This window comes from Mirounga leonina, unplaced genomic scaffold (genome assembly GCF_011800145.1).
Source record: "Mirounga leonina isolate KUSES-001 unplaced genomic scaffold, KU_Mleo_1.0 Mir_200, whole genome shotgun sequence".
Lineage (NCBI taxonomy): Eukaryota > Metazoa > Chordata > Mammalia > Carnivora > Phocidae > Mirounga > Mirounga leonina.
The window spans coordinates 6,676,637-6,696,582 of record NW_023270503.1 but is presented as its reverse complement, the minus strand read 5'-3'; the positions used below and the strand labels follow the sequence as shown (position 1 = coordinate 6,696,582).

General features: G+C 34.0%; 1 protein-coding gene across 3 annotated transcripts in view; it reads right to left on the bottom strand.

Annotated features, from left to right (window-relative positions):
* SUZ12 (SUZ12 polycomb repressive complex 2 subunit) overlaps positions 1-19,946 on the bottom strand; it is a 42,917-nt gene that overhangs the window by 7,609 nt on the left and 15,362 nt on the right. For all 3 annotated transcript variants that reach the window (XM_035027776.1, XM_035027773.1, XM_035027775.1), the window contains 7 exons: positions 18,184-18,233; positions 14,914-14,999; positions 12,219-12,450; positions 11,195-11,288; positions 6,040-6,145; positions 2,244-2,421; positions 18-109 (listed from right to left, as the gene is read on the bottom strand). In XM_035027776.1, the coding sequence (XP_034883667.1) occupies positions 18-109; positions 2,244-2,421; positions 6,040-6,145; positions 11,195-11,288; positions 12,219-12,450; positions 14,914-14,999; positions 18,184-18,233 (838 nt within the window). The remainder of the gene's footprint in view (positions 1-17; positions 110-2,243; positions 2,422-6,039; positions 6,146-11,194; positions 11,289-12,218; positions 12,451-14,913; positions 15,000-18,183; positions 18,234-19,946) is intronic.

The window sequence follows — 19,946 nt, the reverse complement described above, 5'->3', positions numbered from 1 at the left end:
GGGCAAGTTATGTTTACCTGATAAAATATTCTTAATTTTTGTCGGTTTTCATTTGAAGTATCTTTTTCTTTTCTTGTTTGTAGGTCTGTATTCAATGATTCTTTAACAGCTGAAAATATATACTTTTATATTTAATACAAATACGTGCTTATAAAAAGTGAAATAATATATCTTGTAAAACTAAACATTAAAGTTTTCAATTCTACCTACAGTACTTAACAAAATTTTTTTAAATTTTATTTTTTTAAGATTTCTTTATTTGAGGGGCGCCTGGGTGGCTCAGGTCATGATCCCAGGGTCCTGGGATCGAGCCCCGCATCAGGCTCCCTGCCCGGAGGGAAGCCTGCTTCTCCCTCTCCCACTCCCCCTGCTTGTGTTCCCTCTCTGGCTGTCTTTCTCTCTGTCAAATAAATAAAACCTTAAAAAAAAAAAAAAAAGATTTCTTTATTGGAGAGAGAGTGCACACACAAACAGGAGAGGGAGAGAGTATCTGAAGCAGACTCCACGCTGAGTGAGGAGCCCTATGCGGGGCTCGATCTCACAACCTTGAGATCATGACCCGAGCCGAAACCAAGAGTGGGACGCTTAACCAACTGAGCCACCCAGGTGCCCCACTTAACACAAGTTTTGTTCTCATCCTCAAGTTATTAAGGTCTTTACTGGCAGGACCCATTTTTTCCCTTTAAAAGTCCATCTCTCTCCCTCTCCATCCCCCCCAAAATAATAGTAATTAAAAAAACCCACCTCTTATATTCTAAACCATTATGAAAGTAACCCCAAGTAATTATATGTAGTCGCTATAATATTTTTTTTTTTAAAGATTTTATTTATTTATATGACAGAGAGACACAGCGAGAGAGGGAACACAAGCAGGGGGAGCGGGAGAGGGAGAAGCAGGCTTCCCGCGGAGCAGGGAGCCCGATGCGGGGCTCGATCCCAGGACCCTGGATGACCTGAGCCGAAGGCAGACGCGTAACGACTGAGCCACCCAGGCGCCCCAAGTCACTATAATATTTTAAAAGCACTCTGAGATCAGAGGTGGTTTTGATTGGTCTTTGTATTCTCAGTGCACAACAGTGAGCAGATATCCACCAAGTGTTGATTTAACAAAAATTAAAAATGACTGTATTAGTATCACCCCAAATCCAAAAGATAATGGATTAATAATTTTGGTATATTTCTTTACAGACTTAAAATGTTTTTCTTTTCCCTGACATAACTAACCATTTCATATGTACAATTTTGTATAAAACTTTCTTTCTCAGTTTCTTTGAAACACTTACCTATTAGACTGGCCACAGAGTACTTTAAGAAGTGCCCAGACCACAATTTACTTGGGAAATCTTTGCTCTGACACAGGCCATTTCTTACATCTCTTTGACTCATTAACGGTAACTTACAATGAGTGGACATGAGTGGTCAATGTCAAAGACAGCGGTCTTAAGCCTTCTGTCTTCTTTAAATAGAGTTAGATAAAAACATATAGATGCTCTCAATTGAGGACAGTGTTCCTATTAGGCAGATACAAGATGACAGAACACTACACTGCACCTGAGCCTTAACTCAGCAGAGTTAACTCCATTTGTAAGTCTTTTTCCTCTAAAAATTTCCTGCAAAATTTAACCTGGTAAAATTCAAGTTATGATGATCCTCTTCCAGCCCTAAAACTGCAAAAACACTCTGAAATACTGAATTCAGTTCTACAACATATACAAATCTTTACATGAATTATAAAAAGCATACAGTTCCAAAACCCTTTATATAGCTGCAGTTCCAAAATCTAAAAAGGTATGAAAACCAACTGTTTTTCTCATGAGCTTCAGAGAAATTTATTTGGTGGAAAAACTTGTCCTAAATTGACATGAGGCTATCTATAGATGGTGTTATATAACATATGGCATATATATATATATATATATATATATACACACATATACTATATATACACTATATATTTCATCATGCTTTTAAAGCTTTTTAAAAAAAATTCCCAGATACATCTGTCACAAAACATAAAGAACTGCTGATATTTCCCAAAGAATAATTATTAGAGCAAATGGCAAACAAATTAATCTGAAGCCAAGTGCTAACTCTACAAAACATTACTATTATTTTAAGTTTATTTTTTTTGGTAACCTCTACACCCAATGTGGGGCTCAAACTCACAATCCCGAGATCAAGAGTTATTCCGAGCCAGCCAGGCACCCTTGCAAAGTACTATTTTGACAGTAATGTTTTCTTACCTATAGTCTGAGTAGGTTTAACTGAACCAGGCTTGTTTTCTTGATGAAGACTCTCTGAATTTCTAGTGGCAAGAGGCTTGGCAATAGGAGCTGTAGATTTGTCACTGGTTTCTCCTGTCCAACGAAGAGTGAACTGCAATGTAGGTCCCTGAGAAAATGTTTCAAATGGAGGCAGCCTCTAAAAAAGAAAACATATGAAAAGAGTGAAGGTTCCACATAATGAATTGAAAGAAATCATAGGAACAAAAAAAACCTCCTGATACCTATTATGATAAATTAATGTGGATTTGAAAACCTAAAATGCCAACAGAGATGGCCAGGCAAGTAAAGCACATATATGGCGCAGTACAGACTGAAGTACCAGAGGGCTCAGGTTGCCTGAAGAGGCAGCCACTTAACAGCAATGGATGAATTGTTGCCATGTGCAAACAGAGCCCCAGCACAGCCAGATTTTCAGATCTTTTCAAAAGAAGTCAGAAATCCAAGTTCTCATGGGAAATCTTCCTATTCTTACATGTTGGTAGTCAATGAAAAATGGTTTTAAAAACAGAAAAACTGTGGTAACCAAAGCTTGCCGGTTTGCCACCTGTTAGATGACCAACTACTTTCTTTTTGTAAATTGAACGCTTACAGAGATTAGTAATTTTCCCTGACTTCTTCAGCTTCAACGACAGCTGCCCTTGTTTCTCCTGTTTGGGTTTTGGGACTCTGAACTCTCTTGGCTTTCCTCCTCAACCTCTAATCACTTATAAGATGACTCTTCTCCTGGTCTCCTTAATTCCTAGCTAATATTTAGCCATTTGCCCTAATCTCTCACCTGTCCTTAAGGATTTACTTAAGGCTGATGATCCCAAATTGATTCTCCATTCTTTATACTGGAGGTCCAAAACTGTGTATCTCAACTGCCTCGTGGACACTGCCATTTGGATGACATCAATGTCACCTTGAACTAAAAATATATTTAGACATGATTCTATTTTCTTTCCTTCCCAGGTATAATTAGTTTTGTTCCTAGCATTATCATTCTACCAGGAACCTTAACCTAAAAACTTCAGAATTACATTTGACTCCTATTTTTTTTTATTTATTTTTTTATTCTATATTTGACTCCTATTTTTCTTTTGTTTCTCTTACATAATCACCAAGTATAGATCCTTACTACCTTATTACTACAGTATCTCAGCTGCTCTCCTCCTTCTAATTTTTACTTCTCAATTCATAGATAGAAGACCAAATAATCTTCTGAAAGACTGCTTTCATGCTCTTCCATAGAAACCTGTTTAATGGGACACCTGGGTGACTCAATCAGTTAAGCAGCTGCCTTTGGCTCAGGTCATGATCCCAGGGTCCTGGAATGGAGCCCTACATCGGGCTCCCTATTCAGCGGGGAGTCTGCTTCTCCCTCTCCCTCTGCCCATTCCCTCTCTCAAATAAATGAATAAAATCTTAAAAAAAAAAAGAAAGAAAAGAAACCTGTTTCTTTTACTGCCATACAAGCCTAAACTCCTACATCTTTATTACAAATAATCCTCTTAAAACTATTAATTTTGGACAGGAATGAAGTAAAAGTGTGCTTTCATAAACCAGTTTTGAAAAAGTAAGTCTCCCCATATCTAGGTATTTATCTCATAAAAATATTTGCAATGCATAAAGATATATATATACTAGTATATTCACATTTGTGAAAAGGTAAAAAAAATTAATATAATTGAATTATCCATTAAAATAGCATTGGTTTAGTAAATTATGAGACATTTATTTAAAAGAATACCACAAAGCTTTTAAAAAGAACCATATCTAAATGCTCTGACTTTAAAGGGATGCCCTATTGTTTCAATTTCTTGGGAAAAACCAACAACTCATGTAATTCTTATTTTCTTGTGAATAAAAATTTAAACTTTAAAAGAAATTTAAAACATAATGAACAACTGCATGAAATTCAAACACTGTAGATAAGCATAAAAAATAAAAATTTAAAATCCCATCACTTAGAGGTAACCACCATTAATTTTAGAAAAAGTAGGAATATGTATATTATTAAGTAAAAATGAAATACCATGGAAATCTTGTCAAAGTACTGTTCTTTTTAAACTATCTTTTTAGATTTAAGGTATTTCCAACTTCTCACTACTTAAAAATTTTTGACAGCATCTGTCAAAATAAAATAACTAATGAAAGTGAATCATTTCTCCACTGTAAAAATCTACATCTTTTCAGTTAACCAGTTACTATACCTTGTGACAAAACTGAGGAACTGGGCTTAATTGTTAATGCCTATAAACACAATTTAAAATGTCATCCATATTGCCAGTCTGCCCTCCAGTAAGGCTGTCCCCAGTTATTCTCACATTGAAGCATTATGTGAGAATACATGTCCTCACATCTCAAACTAGACACTGTCAATCTTTCTGTCAAATTAGTGAAGTATTATCTCTGATTTTGTTTACACGTCTTTGAATACTAAGAAGGTTGAATCTTTTTAAAAGCTTGCTAGCTAGTCATCTATACTTGTTGCCGTAAGAATCGCCTGATTGTCCTTTAACCATTTTTCTAATTAGATTGCTTATTTTTCTTATTGATTTATAAAATTACACATTCATATTAGCTTTTTGTATGTTACTTTTTCCCTGGCCTATCACTTGTTTTTAACTTTAGATTTTTAGTGGAGAAATGATTCACTTTCATTAGTTATTTTATGCTTTCTAACTTTTGCATCATACTTGTAAGAGCTTTCTTCATATTAAGATTATATTAATATTCATCTCCATTTTTTTCTGAAGTTATGTAATGTTAATTTTTACATGAGTCTTCCGGAATTTATGAGGTCTAAGTTTATTTTCAGATGGCTAGAGACCAGTTCTGTCACAATGAATGAATGATCTTTTCCACACAGATCTAATACCAATTTTATCACAGGCTGAAGTCCAAATGCACATGGAACTATTTTAAAACAATGCTTCAGTGATCCACTCATCTATTCCTATGTTTATTATACCATACAATTTAAGGTTTTTTGGTTTTTTTTTTTACCTGTATAGTATGTTCTACTATCCGTTAAGTAAATGTTCTTAGAAAACTTCCACAATATTCCTTACTATTATTACATATTGTCCTAGGTTAACTTGAGACTAATTTTAAGGCTTAAAAAAATCCTAGGATTTTGTTTGTGACGGCACACTGACATAACATATTTGGAAATAAGTGACTAATTTATTCCGTTGCGTCTGCCTACCCAAGAAATATATTTATTCTTTTAAGTCTCAGAAAAGTTACTTTAAGTATGATTTATCTAAGTTCTGCAGATTTCTTGACAAATGCATTATTGGTCATCATATGTTGCCTGCTGTTACTATGAGCAGGATTTACAACAGTTTGTTGTTGCTGTTGTTTTTAATTCAAGTTAGCTAACACATAGTGTAGTACTGGTTGCAGGTATAATAGTAGTTAACATTTATTGAGCACTTATTTTATGCCAGGCACGATGCTAAGCATATTTATTTCATTTAATCCATCAATTCTATGCCTCGTTTTCTAGATGAGAAAACTGACACACAAAAGCTTAAATAACTTGCCAGAATGCCACACAGCTAGGTGTGGAGATTTGAACCTAGTACTCTGGCTCCAAGGACAGTGCTTTCCATTGAATACTTTGACTAGGTAATCTTTACTTGTATATTTCAAAGTATAAACACAAAGGACCCTACTTCCAACATGAATTTGCATCTGGGAAAGAAAACATCAATCAAAAATGGGAGTTCATGACTATAATGTGCTCCACCTTCTAAGCAGTCCATACCTTCCCATCAAGAATAGTCTCCCATGTTGCTCTTTTCTTGCTTATTGGACATTCTTCCATTTCCTGCATGGCTACTTCATATTCCCCATCTAAAAGCTGTAAGCGCCTGTTAGACAAACACATACACTTTAAAGTAACCTGTGTATTATTGTAAGTACACAAATTCTACATCTTCAGATTTATACTAAAGAGCATTTATTAAATTTATAAACTAGCTTACATACCCAACGAAATTTTGAAATATACCTACTCTCCATTCCTGACAAAAGCAATTTTGATTTGCACTAATAACTATTACTACTAGAGAATTATTTCGTTACTGTGGCTAGTCAGATACAACTTATTATACTAACATATAATATATGCCTAAATTCTCAAAACTTGGTAAATTTTAAACATTAAGTATAAAGCACAAGTGTAGGCTTTATACTTTAAGAAAATGGGATAACAACAGTGTTACAATACTTGCGTTAGGTAACCACTAAGAATTATGCCTCTGTCATTTCTGACTATTGAAAAAATTTGAACTAGAATTCTTGAATTTCATTCATGACCAGTAAACTTGATGATTATGACTCTAGTAACTCTAAGATCCTGGGGGCACCTGGCACATATAGGTGCTCAATAAACATTTCATGGATGAATAAATGAATGAAATACCAGTTGAATCAAAGAATTATGCCCATACTCACAGTATAGTTTTAACGTATGTGTGCATATATGTGTGTGTACATACAGTTTGTATTATTTTTTTTCATACCTTTTAACACTGGTAACACTACTACCCTAAACACCATTCTTCAACCATGCTCAATGATTAATTGTATGTCACAGGAATCTGGTTTCTCTTCATCAGTCTTGGAATAGTTCTGTTAGGACAGCTAACATTTATTGAGTGCTTACTATGTGCCAGGCATTATTTGGAAGACTTTACATGTTTCACTTAATTTTCCCAACTCTATGAAGTAGATTACTCCACTCTTCAGAAGAAGAAACTGATGCAAAAGGATTAAGTAGCTTGACTTAAGGTGACAAAGTAGGCAGCGCTAGCAACTGAATCTGGGTAGCCTATCTCTAAGTCTGATCTTAATACCAAATGATTTTGAGACTTAAGAATTTTTGTCTTTATGCTGTGCGCCTTGAATTTATTCTACTTCAACAGTGTAGTAGTAAAGCTATTCAACTTAACATTTTAAAAAGCTATTTTTATGTATTTGTATAGGTAATAATACATTCATATACTTCTAAACTGAAACGAAGCTTCCCTCATGCATTTACATGGCTACATAATATTCTATTTTATAGTTGTACATTTGATAGCTACAATCCAATTTACTCTCCTACCTGTAATGCATGAGGAGGCCCTTTTTTTCCCACAGCCTCATCAACAGTGCTTTATCAGTTTTTTGATCTCTGCCAAACTGGTAAGTGAAAAAATGACATCTCAGTGTACTTTTATATTCAGATGTCTTATCTTTTAAATGTTTAAGAACCACAAATATTTTCCTTTTTTGTAAACATTTTTATCTCTAGCTCATTCTTCTACTGGGCTGTGGTATTTTAATGAGTATGATCTTATTACATTAAAGAAATGAGACATCAATCTACAGCAGGAGTTGAAGTTAATTCTCCCTTGTCATCATTGTCATTTTATTTTTGATTTAGTTTAAGAGGACTTCTTTGTTTTCAGAATAAGTTTTTAATTTTGCTTAATATTTCATACTTTCTCTATATGGTTTTTGAATTGTGGTCATTCTTTAAGGAGACCTTAACTTCTTTGAGATTATAAAAAGAACTTTTTACACATCTAACTCCTCAGATCTTGGCTTGCAAATACTTTTCCTCCATTAAAAGGAATCAAGACTAGGAGCGCCTGACTGGCTCAGTCAGAAGAACCTGTAACTCTTGATCCTGGGGTTGTGAGTTCAAGCCCCATGCTGGGTATAGACATTACTTTAAAAAATAAAAAATATTTTTTTGGGCTCCACAGTGTGGAGCCCACTTAAAAAAAAAAAAAAAAGGCAAGGGGGTGGGGGACACCTGGGTGGCTCAGTCAGTTAAGCATCTGACTCTTGGTTTTGGCTCAGGTCATGATCTCAGGGTCATGAGATCAAGCCCAACCCCCATGTCGGGCTCTGCACTAAGCAAAGCCTGCTTGAGATCCTCTCCCTCCCCCTCTGACACTCCCCTCGTTCACACTAGTGCATGCTTGCTCTCTCTCAAATAAAATCTTTAAAAGGAAAAAAAAGGGAATCAAGACTGAAGAAATGGCCAATTCCAGAGCAGAAGTAGGAGAGGGAGAATGTAAGCCTGGGCTATCTTATTATTCAGAAAGTAAGGAAAAACAACAAAAAATTAAGTAAAAAAGACATATTGGACCCTGTTTAGAGGGGCTCCTCCTGACTAAATTTGGGACAACCTGAGCATTAAAATGAATACAACATGAGTAGATTAAAGCAGAATGAATAAAAATGGAATTTGTTACTGATTAAGAAGAAATAGATTAAAAAATTGATAAAAATAAGTTGAGAGGAATGCTCTTCTATTTTATAGGAAAAAATGCCTATAAACATGGAAGAAATGACAGAATGTTAACATTTTGGCAGCTGCCATAGGAATAATTTTTTCAAGCAAGAATCACTGATGGATGCTAAACTTTTGGGTGGAAGGTTTTTGGGCAGAAAATGCACATTTACCCAGTTGAAACTGAGATTACCATAGAAATTATGTATTAATTAATTAAAGGGAAAAGATACCGTTACAATGGAGAAATACTGTGACCACCACCATAACCAAGTGATCAAACCTAATTTTACCTGCATCTGTGATGTACACAAAGAACACATTACTGTTCAGGGTATCCTGCCCAAAATGTTTAACCTGAATCTAATCATAAACTGAGAGACATTTTGCAGAACTACAGGCCTGTACTTTAACTTTTTTAAATTTTATTATGTTATGTTAATCACCATACATCATTTAGTTTTTGATGTAGTGTTCCATGATTGTCTGCATATAACACCCAGTGCTCCATTCAATACATGCCCTCTTTAATACCCATCACCAGGCTCCCATCCCCCCACCCCCCCAGGCCTGTACTTTAAAAAAGTGTCACAAATAACAACGAAAAGAGAAAGACAGACTCATAAATACAGAAAACAAACTAGTGGTTGCCAGAGGGGAGGAGTGTGGGGGAAAAGCAAAATAGGTGAAGGGGATTAGGAGGTAAAAACTTCCAGTTATAAAATAAATAAGTCACAGGGATGAGAAGTATGAGATACGGAATACAGTCAATCATACTGTAATAACTTTCTATGGTGACTACACTTATCGTGGTGAGCACCACAAAATGTATGCAACTGTTGGAATCACTATGTTGTACACCTGAAAGGAGTATCACGTAAAAAAGGCAATATTCAAATTATAATTAACAATAAAAAGTTTCACAAAAGGCAAAAACAAAAGAGAAAACAAAGGGTTGGAGAACTATCCCAACTGGAAGGAGACTGAATAGATATGGCAACTTGCTACAGATCACAACCCATGGGGTGGGGGTGGAGATGGGACAGCTACGAGGGGCATTATTGTGGTCAACTGGGGATAGTATTTGTTGTGTTATGTTAAAGTTCCTGAGTATGACAGGTGTATTGGTTACACCAGTGGTTATGAAGGAAACTGTCCTTGTTTTTAGGAAATACATACTGAAATGTTCAGGAGTGAGGAATGAAGTAGTATGTCACATTCTAACTTTAAAATGGTTAAGCACAAGATTAAATACACACTCACAAATAAAGCAAATGTGGTAAAATGTTAATGACTGATGAATCTAGGTAAAGGGTATGTGGGTATTAATGATCTATCTATATTGTTCAACTTTTTTATAGTTTAGAAATTTTCAAAATTATCGGGGGAAAATTCTCCCATGGTTTCTACTTGGTACTTTTAGTCATTAAATAGAAAGCAGCATTTCATACATACAAGGAATATGTTAATACATGTGTAAGGCAGAAAGAATTTTAAAAAGCACACAATACCCACCCCCATGCTGCCTAAAACAGAATACTGACCAACATCAATGAAGCCCACTGTGTCACATCCCAGTTGCTTCTCCCATAAACTTTAACTATGATCTCCTAAAACATGTTTCTATTGTTTCCCATTTAAATCTCTAACCTACAAATTTCTGACTTTAAGAAGACACTATAATGGTTTAATATAAAGTGATATATTCTAATAGTAATATTAAGTGATTTATTCTAACACAATACAGCAATACAGTAGCCAACATTTATGGCATTATCCTAACCATCTTTGCTTTCCTATTAAAAGACTTGTAACTTTCCTCACCTGGTGGCTAATAAGCGACAGTACTTTTTAAAGAGTAGGAGGAATGTACTAATTGCTTTACTTGCCTGTTTCCCCTATGCCTAACTAACAGTGAACTGTGTTAACTACCAGCAAGCAGACAAAAACAAGAACTCATGGCACATTACAGGTTCCCCAATCCTGTCAAAAAAGAATGCTGCCTTTGCCTCCTAGATATTCTTTTACTGGCACTAAGATGCTTCACTCCCCCAAAACTGGAGATGGTGACAAATCCAGGTGTTCTTTGCTACCCTGTGCCAAATACACAGAGCCACACGATGACAACACACAGATTTCTTCCTTAATTTGATAATACATAACCTCAAGATTTGCACATGGCCCATTTCATTCAGGTCTCTTTCAAATATTACCTTCTCCTAGACCTTTCTCTATAAAACAACCATTTATTCTATTTTTCTTCACAGCACTCACCAATAGTGAGTTACTGTAATTTCTGGGTGGTGGTGTCTGTTTCTTCCACTAGAAGTTAAGTCCCACGAAGGCAGGGATTTTGTTGCCTTTTCACTGCCTAGAACAGTGTCTGACAAAGAGTAGACACTCAGAAGTGACATGCCTAATAAACAATCTTAACTGAGCCATTCAAATAGCAACTCATCTATGTTTATTGCTTTCTATGTGACAAAGAGAAAAATTCAGTATTTACAAACTTGTTTTATCATTTATAAGAATAAAGAGAAACAAAGGCAAAGAAATATCACCACTATATTATTCTTCAGAATAACAACATTTCTAGAACATTAAGGGAACCTCACTTGTCCATCAACATTACCTGTTTTTATCAAATACGGTCATTTGTGCAACAAATGTCTTTTCCCCATCTTCACGATTTCGTTTTCTTCTAGCTGGAAGTTCTTCATTGACATCTGAATTTCACAAACATTTCTTATAAGTCAAATATTCAAACACAAAGGTCTTTTTTTTTATATGATCCCTTATCCCAAATTAGGTACAAATTACAATTAATTTGTGATATAATGTCCAGACTTACACTTTTCAATTTTATGTTTTACCGTATGTGTATGTCCTTACTAGGCAAGGAGAAAAAAATCCTCACTTATGGTTACTTTTCAACTCCAAAGGCTACTTCAAGACTCAAAGATTATTTCCCCAATGGTGCCTCTCCACTGAACTTCACATATACCTCTATTATACCATTCAACATCATTTTGCTACAATTACTTATATCTATCTCTGCACTCTAGGTCAGCTTTTGTGAGTTTCTGGAGGATAGGACTGAATGTTTTAATGATCTTGGTATTTCCAGCACTTATATGTTGGTTGAATGATTACCTCAAATGTGGATTCAGAACTGTTGGGAAGACAGAAGGACAGATATTGATAAGCAAATATAATAAAATCTTAATTATAGAATCTAAGTGCTGGGTAGACAATGTTCACTATATAAAACTCTTTGGACAGTCACATATGTATGAAATTTTTCACAATAAAATGTGGGGGGGGGGATGAATTCATTGTTTTGTTTGCTGAGAGACTAATTTGAAATACCAGTCTTCTCCATCCAGTGTTCAACGTACTTTTTTTACTACATGAAATATGTTTCATCATGTAAAAATGAGAACTTTACAGATTAAATACCTAGTACAGCACAACAGCCAACCGTTTAAGCTCTAGGGTAATCTACCATAAAATTAATTATCTCATCAGACTGTAAAATATCTGCAAATAGAGGTCATTTCATGCCTTTAGAATGCATGCAATTTACTTCTAGTTCTGCACTATTTTCTTCCTTGGAAAAGCAAAGTTTAAAATAAAACTATTAAAATAAAAATTACCAATATTTTCATTGGTTTCTCCATTAATCATTCCATTAAACTCTCTTCTTCCTGGACGAGTCACTCTAAATAGCAATGAGTAAGACTTCACCATATGGCTGTTACTAGGTTCAAATTCATTACTGGAAACTGCAAGGGACGGGAAATTTCCAGGTTTTGTTTGATTGAGATCAGGATTCAAAGGCACCTGCTTTTTACCTGTAGGAACTTGCCTTATTGGACAACTTACATCCTGCAAAGGCAAAATTATGAAATTATACTTATTTATGCATGTGCAATTCTTGTAAGAATTATAATAAAACTTATAATCACAGATATAGGAAACATCATTACCAAATGGCATGCTAAAATTCTAACCATACTTCTGAAAATTGTGATGAAGCAAAAAGAAAATTTGGAACAGCTATATCCCAAATACTATTGAGGATTTCTTCAATATAATGAAAATGATACAGTATATCCAATATTTAGCTGATGGTCATCTGAAATAGTTTTAAATTAGAAATATGGATAAAAAATAAATTGGAAATATGGAATTAAAACCAAGCTTAAAATGTTAAGCTCATATAAATTAGTAATCTTTCCCCTTAAATTTTCTATTTTATTTTTTTTATAGATTTTTTTTTAAAGATTTTATTTACTTATTCATGAGAGACAGAGAGAGAGAGAGAGAGGCGCAGAGGGAGAAGCAGGCTCCCAAGGAGCAGGGAGCCCGATGCGGGACTCGATCCCAGGACCCTGGGATCATGACCTGAACCGAAGGCAGACGCTTAACCATCTGAGCCACCCAGGCACCCCTATTTTATTTTATTTTTTTAAAGATTTTATTTATTTGTTTGACAGAGAGAGAGAGAAAGTAAGAGAGGGAACACAAGCAGGGGGAGTGGGAGAGGGAGAAGCAGGCTTCCTGCTGAGCAGGGAGCCTGATGCGGGGCTCGATCCCAGGACGGATCATGACCTGAGCCGAAGGCAGACGCTTAACGGACTGAGCCACTCAGGCGCCCCTTAAATTTTCTATTTTAACAAAATAATTGATAGGACCATTAGAAATGAAAAAAGATGATTATAAAAACATCACTGTCAACGTTATGAAATAGTAAATCCATGTATTTAAATGTTGCTTAATAGAAGCAATATTGTTCATCTTATGAATAATATTTTGTAATTATATAACTGGAATTATGCTTAGTTGAAAAACTGGAAGATGTGGAAGACCTTTATAACAAGATAGTGGCTTCTTTTTGAAAACAGAATACATTCTTATTAAAAAAAAATTCCACTCTACAAAGAAGTATAAAATGAGAAATACGTAAGTTACCCCCACCTCCCCCAGGTCCTAGAACTCCAGAGATGACTAGTAATGGCAGTTGGTTATGTATATCCTTCTTTTTTTTTTTTTTTTTTTAAAGATTTTATTTATTTGACAGAGACACAGTAAGAGAGGGAACACAAACAGGGGGAGTGGGAGAGGAAGAAGCAGGCTTTCTGTTGAGTGGGGAAGCCCGATGCGGGGCTCGATCCAAGGACCCTGGGATCATGACCTAAGCCGAAGGCAGATGCTTAATGACTGAGCCACCCAGGCGCCCCTATGTATATCCTTCTAAACAAATGTTTACACCTATTATTTTTTTGAAACACAAGAAGGACACTATAATTATATTCACATTTTTTTTTGCCTGAATTTTTAAGAATGTTCACATCATTGCTTATCATGCATATGGAGATTGCATGGGAGTGGGGAATGATATTTCTTAAGTTAAAGTTTTGAATATATACTTACACTGTTGTCTCCTATCATCTTAGTCCACTCCATACCAGTGCTTTAGTAGTGCTCAAGCCCTGTGTCACCATACTATGATTTTGGAAGAACATCAACAATAGGAACCTCTATATAGGTCATTCCTAATCTTAAAATACCCAAGATCTTAAAGCTACTAAACGTGTATCTGTTGGCTTTAGTGGGTTGCTGAGAAAATTTAACTATCATAACATGTTTCTGTGGTGAAAAGATGTGACCTTATAAATAAAAACTTGAGGCAATGTATTAATAGGTCAATGGCTAATAACACTGGCAACAGAATTTCTTTGCCCGAGAGTAGTGTTACAAGAGGTAATCCTTTTGGGAAAAACTCTTGCAGCCGTTATTTAAATTTCAATTGGTACAAATTGCTAAAAAGCTGAGAGATCGAAGTGGTAGGGAAGCATCTGAATTTATGTCCTAAAGTGCTAAAAGATAGCTTCTTCCCTTCAACGTAAAACTCCTATAGCAGAAAGTTTTATGCAGATACCTCAGCCAGCCCAGAAAAAACAAGATCTGGACAGTTGGCAAAAAAGGTTATCAGTTTTTTAATTCAGCCATCACCATATTTAAAAGCTTTCAAGGTTTGGGGTACCTCAGTGGCACAGTCGGTTGGGCGTCCAACTTGGTTTCAGCTCAGAGTGTGATCTTGGGGCTGTGGGATTGAGCCCCTCCTTGGGCTCCGTGCTCTGTGCTTGTTGCAGAGTCGGCTTGGGACTCTCCTGCACCCTCTCCCTCTGCCCCTCCCCCCAACATGCGCTCGCTCTCTCTCTCTCTCTCTCTCTCTCAAAAAAAAAAAAGAAAAAGCTTTCAAGGTTTAAAAGCACAATATATATGCATGAACATACTCAATTAAAAAATTATTCCTCAATCTACCAATATTGTGTTATATGTTACCTTTCTTTTTTTGTGGCAAACCTTCACAAGCAGGACTTCCAAGGTAACAGAATTTTGTTCATTTTCTGAGTTTTGTGATGGTTTATCTAAATAGAAAATCAAAACTTTAAAAATGTTTTTGTTTAAAAATATAAGTATTGTACTCATTTTCCTAAGAAGTCTGGGAATTTCCAAAAAAAAGACTTCCTATAATAAAGACTTCTCATAAGTTTACTCATTTTTTCCCCCAAAACCAGTTCCAATTTGCAACACTCTTTAAAAGCCTTTATATATAGTCATTTAAATAAACCTTTCACAATACAATTATAATTACCTTCCTACAATACTGTGATTTCCTTTTGATTCAAATAAGATGTTCAATTATTTTAATTAATACTAAAAACATTTACTGATTATATGGCTATAAAGATTTAACATTTATGATAATAAGAATATAATAAACTACTAGTCGAAAAGTGTTTTTGACAAATACAGTTAAAGCTTCTTGGCAGAAAACACAAATGAGACAGTCAAGACAGACAGCCACACACAAAATAAACATTTAAAATTTTTTTCCTTCTCCCAAAATCTATTATTAGAAAAATTACTTAGTTTAAGATACACTTAAATTGAACTAGTTAGTTACTATTATATATTTTTTATTTTGAATGCACAGCAATATCAAACCAAAAAGTTCTTTGATTTGACTAGGACTTGTGATCAAAGGAATTAAAATAATGGATTTCATATGTAAAAGTTATATAAACAACTATATTATCATTTCAAAAGAAAGATAGTTTTTTACCTTTTCCCTAGAATTTCTCTAAAGCCTGAACAGGATAGCTAAATTTAGGATATTATTTACTACCTAGGGGAATCTCTCTTGGTTTACAAAGTTTAGGGATTTTAATTTTAAATAATATTATGTCTATATTCTCTGTTATCAATTAACTGACAAAGGCTTTTACAAATTAAGGTTCTAAAGTACTTCTCTATAACTTGTCTTTAATCCCAGAGGCATTATTAATAGTTCAAACTATTTAATCAATCATCACTAGGTTTCAATAATATACAGAACTACTATAACAGCTGAATCTATAAACAAACAAAAATAATTTTCCTTCTGAGATTTTGGACAACACTTTTTTCTACTTAAAAACATTCTTCTTATATAGGGTGTGTGCATAAAATACAATCAGTCTCTTTGAAAGTTGTATTCAGGCAGGAAATAAAAAATTCAGTGTTTAAAATGCAGTAACAAAAATGCTCTCCAAACCATACTCACCATGAAAATAGTACCCTAATAATCTTTGTGTATTCATTCTAAGCAGTTTCAAATAGTAATATATAAACAAAAGTCTTCATTTAAAAACAAAAGGAAAAATAATCAGATTTTAGGGATCTTGATGTTGGTTTTCTATCTTGATTTCTTAAAAATATTATTTCTTAAAAAAAAAAAAACTACAAATATACCTTGATTAGACAAGAGAGGCAATATAGCTGCTTCTTCCCAACTTCCACTAATTTTCAAAGTTATAATGGGAAATTATTTTCTGGAAACAGAAGTACCAACAGAGTTTACTTTCTCATTTACCTCTAACATCAGAAAAAATAAAAACTTCAAGTGAATTTGAGCAATTTTGAACTCTATGTATTTTGTCATGTAGACAGGAAAAAAGTTTAATCAGACTACTCTCCAATTAATTTCAACTAATTCAAGTAAAATTGATTCAACTTAAATATTAATCAAGTAACAATATTAATTAGTAAATATTCAATTAACATCCATCATCAATTTCAGTTATGGATAACTTACATATGTTTTACGTATGTCCCTGGGAACAAAGGGCTAATGAACCTATAAAATTCAAACCATAAACTTTAAAGTATTAGAGTCCATGTACTTTAAAAGTACGACAGAAAACCAAGTATAAAGAATGATTAGAAATAAGGACCCTATAAGATGATTATAAGTAATTTAGGAAAAAACATAAAAATGCTCCTCAGTTTACTTCTATATAAAAATGGACCAGATCTAAGGCAAAACCAGAAGTTACATTAGCTAATAGAGATATGACCAGATTTCAAATTCTTACATAAAAAACCTGACTAGTTATCAAACTGTTCTAATATAACCATATTATTATTAAACTTTATTTCTTACTAAACAATACCAAGGATGATCACCTTGACATGTTTTCTTAAAAAGATTTCATTCCATTACACGGTAATAAAGATGGATTAAGTCAAGCAGCATTTTATCCATTTTGAAACCAACTGAAACTTCACCTAACATGCTTTTTTACCTCTTTTAATGAAGTAACAATTAAGACTATATACTTTTCCTTGTAAAATATCTAACATATTGATATATCCCACTGGTAGCAGTAGTTGTTTCTATTTTATTATTACTGTATTAAAAAAAAATATGATGCAATACCATCAACTAAAAATGCTCATGCAGAAAGGATTCTACTCAGGGGACTCTTCACCTATTTCAGGTTCTAAGACCATTTAAAGTCCAAAAAATATTGGAAATAAAAAATGGCAAAATCTAAGAAATTTAATTGTATTGAAAAGATTTTCCCATTATTTTCTAGTTATAACCTCTGGAAAGATGATGACTCTGAGTAGGGTAAGATAATGTTATGTAGCTTTTTTTTTTATCAACAATTAGTGTCCTAAAAAGTATGGTTTATTAGAGATAAGAGTTGGAATTTCATACAGCAAACATTTACCTTCAAGAATGATCACACACAACACTGAATAATTTTAACAATTTCAAAATCTTAAAACTTAAATGGCTAGCAGGAAAGCAATAAGGAAACCAGGCTATGAACAGGATTTTATATATATGGTCCACCTACAAAAGCTTTTAAGCCAGTTTCTTAAAATTTGTTCCTCAAACAACCTATTTCTGAATTATCTTGGTGCTTTATTAAAACACAGACTCCTAAGCTGTATCGAAACCCTACTAGATCCGAGTCTTTGTCCAGCTATACATATTTTAAACAAACTGCCAAAATATTTCTATACACACAAAATTTAAGAACCTCTACTTTTAAAGTTTAAACAGGTATGAACTACATCTCCCACATCCCATCATCAACCACAGAAAGTAGTAACTGAAACTGTTGGAGAAGTCAACTAAAGAGAAACTGAATTACCACAATCGACATTTTTTCCACCAAGTATAATTTTATAAATTTACACACATACACAAAATAATTTCTTTTTTTACATTTACAGAGGCGTTTTATTGTTAGAATGCCAATATATTTAAGTACATACCATTTTTGTGGAAGAAACCAGTAAATGTAAGCTGCAGATGGGCTGACAAGCTAAAAAAAAAACAAAACACAAAAAACTTATCACTTTAATGCTCTATAATAAAAATAGCCCTAAACTTTAAAAAAAAACACTGAAATCAAAGTTACTTCAGCTCATTTATAAATGTTTGATTTTCTTATTCTTAACTTTGTGCAAGCCCATGACTCTACATGTATACACTCTCTATATACATAAAAACAAAACAACCCAATACACAAATACACCAAAGGAGTAAGTCAGAAAAAAAAAAAGATTACCAAATGAGGGGCAAGATTATTTACTGTTTTAGTACTCTACCTATAAAGTGTGGACACATTTCCCCTCCCACCCCTCAAAAGAAAATTTTGATAAGGATAGCAGAGTTCATGCGAAAGTGTCTATTTTATTTTAAATAAAATAAATTTTAATTATTTTAAAGCTATGGAAATTCAATCTCGTAACAAATGATACAGAACCATCACTTTCTTCTTCCATTAGGGGTGAAATATACAATTACAGATCTGCTATAGATTTGTAATTTATTGTCTCAACATGTCATTTTCATTTAGTTTTAGAAGCAATGGAAAAGGAAAAATAAATTAAATGGATCCTTTTGAAAATTATCCAATAACAAGAGAAAAACTATTAAGATGAGAGAGAATAAACAGAAACATTCATAGGCTTTTGTAGTTCCTTTAAACTGCAAAAGAGAGCAATCAGTTAATTAGAAACCATTCATAACTTTCTAGAACAGTTTTTGTCGTGTGATACAGACAGACACCAGATTATAAAGGACTAGACAGAACAGATGTTGGGGGAATGGAAGCAACTGATTCCTTACTCAAAAAATGTACTAGTGTAAAAGGCAATAAGGTGACAATCTAGTCATTCTTATAATCAGAGGGAAAGAGTTATATAAAGACATTGAGGCAAGAGAGTTTTAAGGAGCAAGTAATGATTGAAAATAAGAACATATTATAAAGAAGTTAGCTTTGTAACTCTGCCCAGGATTCCTCTCGTTCTTAAAGAGGACAGTGATCCTTCAGAAGATGTGAGGATGCCTCTATCTTCTTACCGAGGTAAGCCATGAAACTGTATGCTAATAAACTACAGGGTGGGGGGTCTCACAGGCCATTTCCAGAACACTACTAAGAAAAGTATGCTAGGATATCAGTAAAGGACAAAATGACTACGGAAGAGTAGAAATGGAAGGGTCCAAGCAGAGTTTTGAAAGCATAAATATGAGAGAAAATGAAGAATAACAACTATAACTTAAGTATCAACAAAATAAAAATGGTACACAATGGGATTCTTGAAAACAGGTAATTCGTGTGTATTACTTTCTGACATGAATCAGATAATATTTTTAAAACACATAAGGAGTGGGAAGAGGAGGGCTGACCATAAAAGGGGCATGAGGAAATTTTTAGGAATCTTTATCTTGATAGTGGTGGTTGTTACCTATGTACAGCTGTCCAAATTTAGAACTATACACCAAAGAGACTGAATCTAACTGCATGTAATTCACACCTCAAAAAAAGTACATTAAGGGGAGATACTGTAGAGGCCCAAAGGAATTTTTCAAGATGATGGAAACATTCTATATCTTGATTGTGGATATGTATTCTTAACTTGTATACATTTGTCAAAACTAACTATATACTTAAGGTGGGTGTATTTTACTGAATGTTAGTTATACCCAAAGAGGATTTTCAAAAGTATTATCTGCCATCTACAAGATCTAT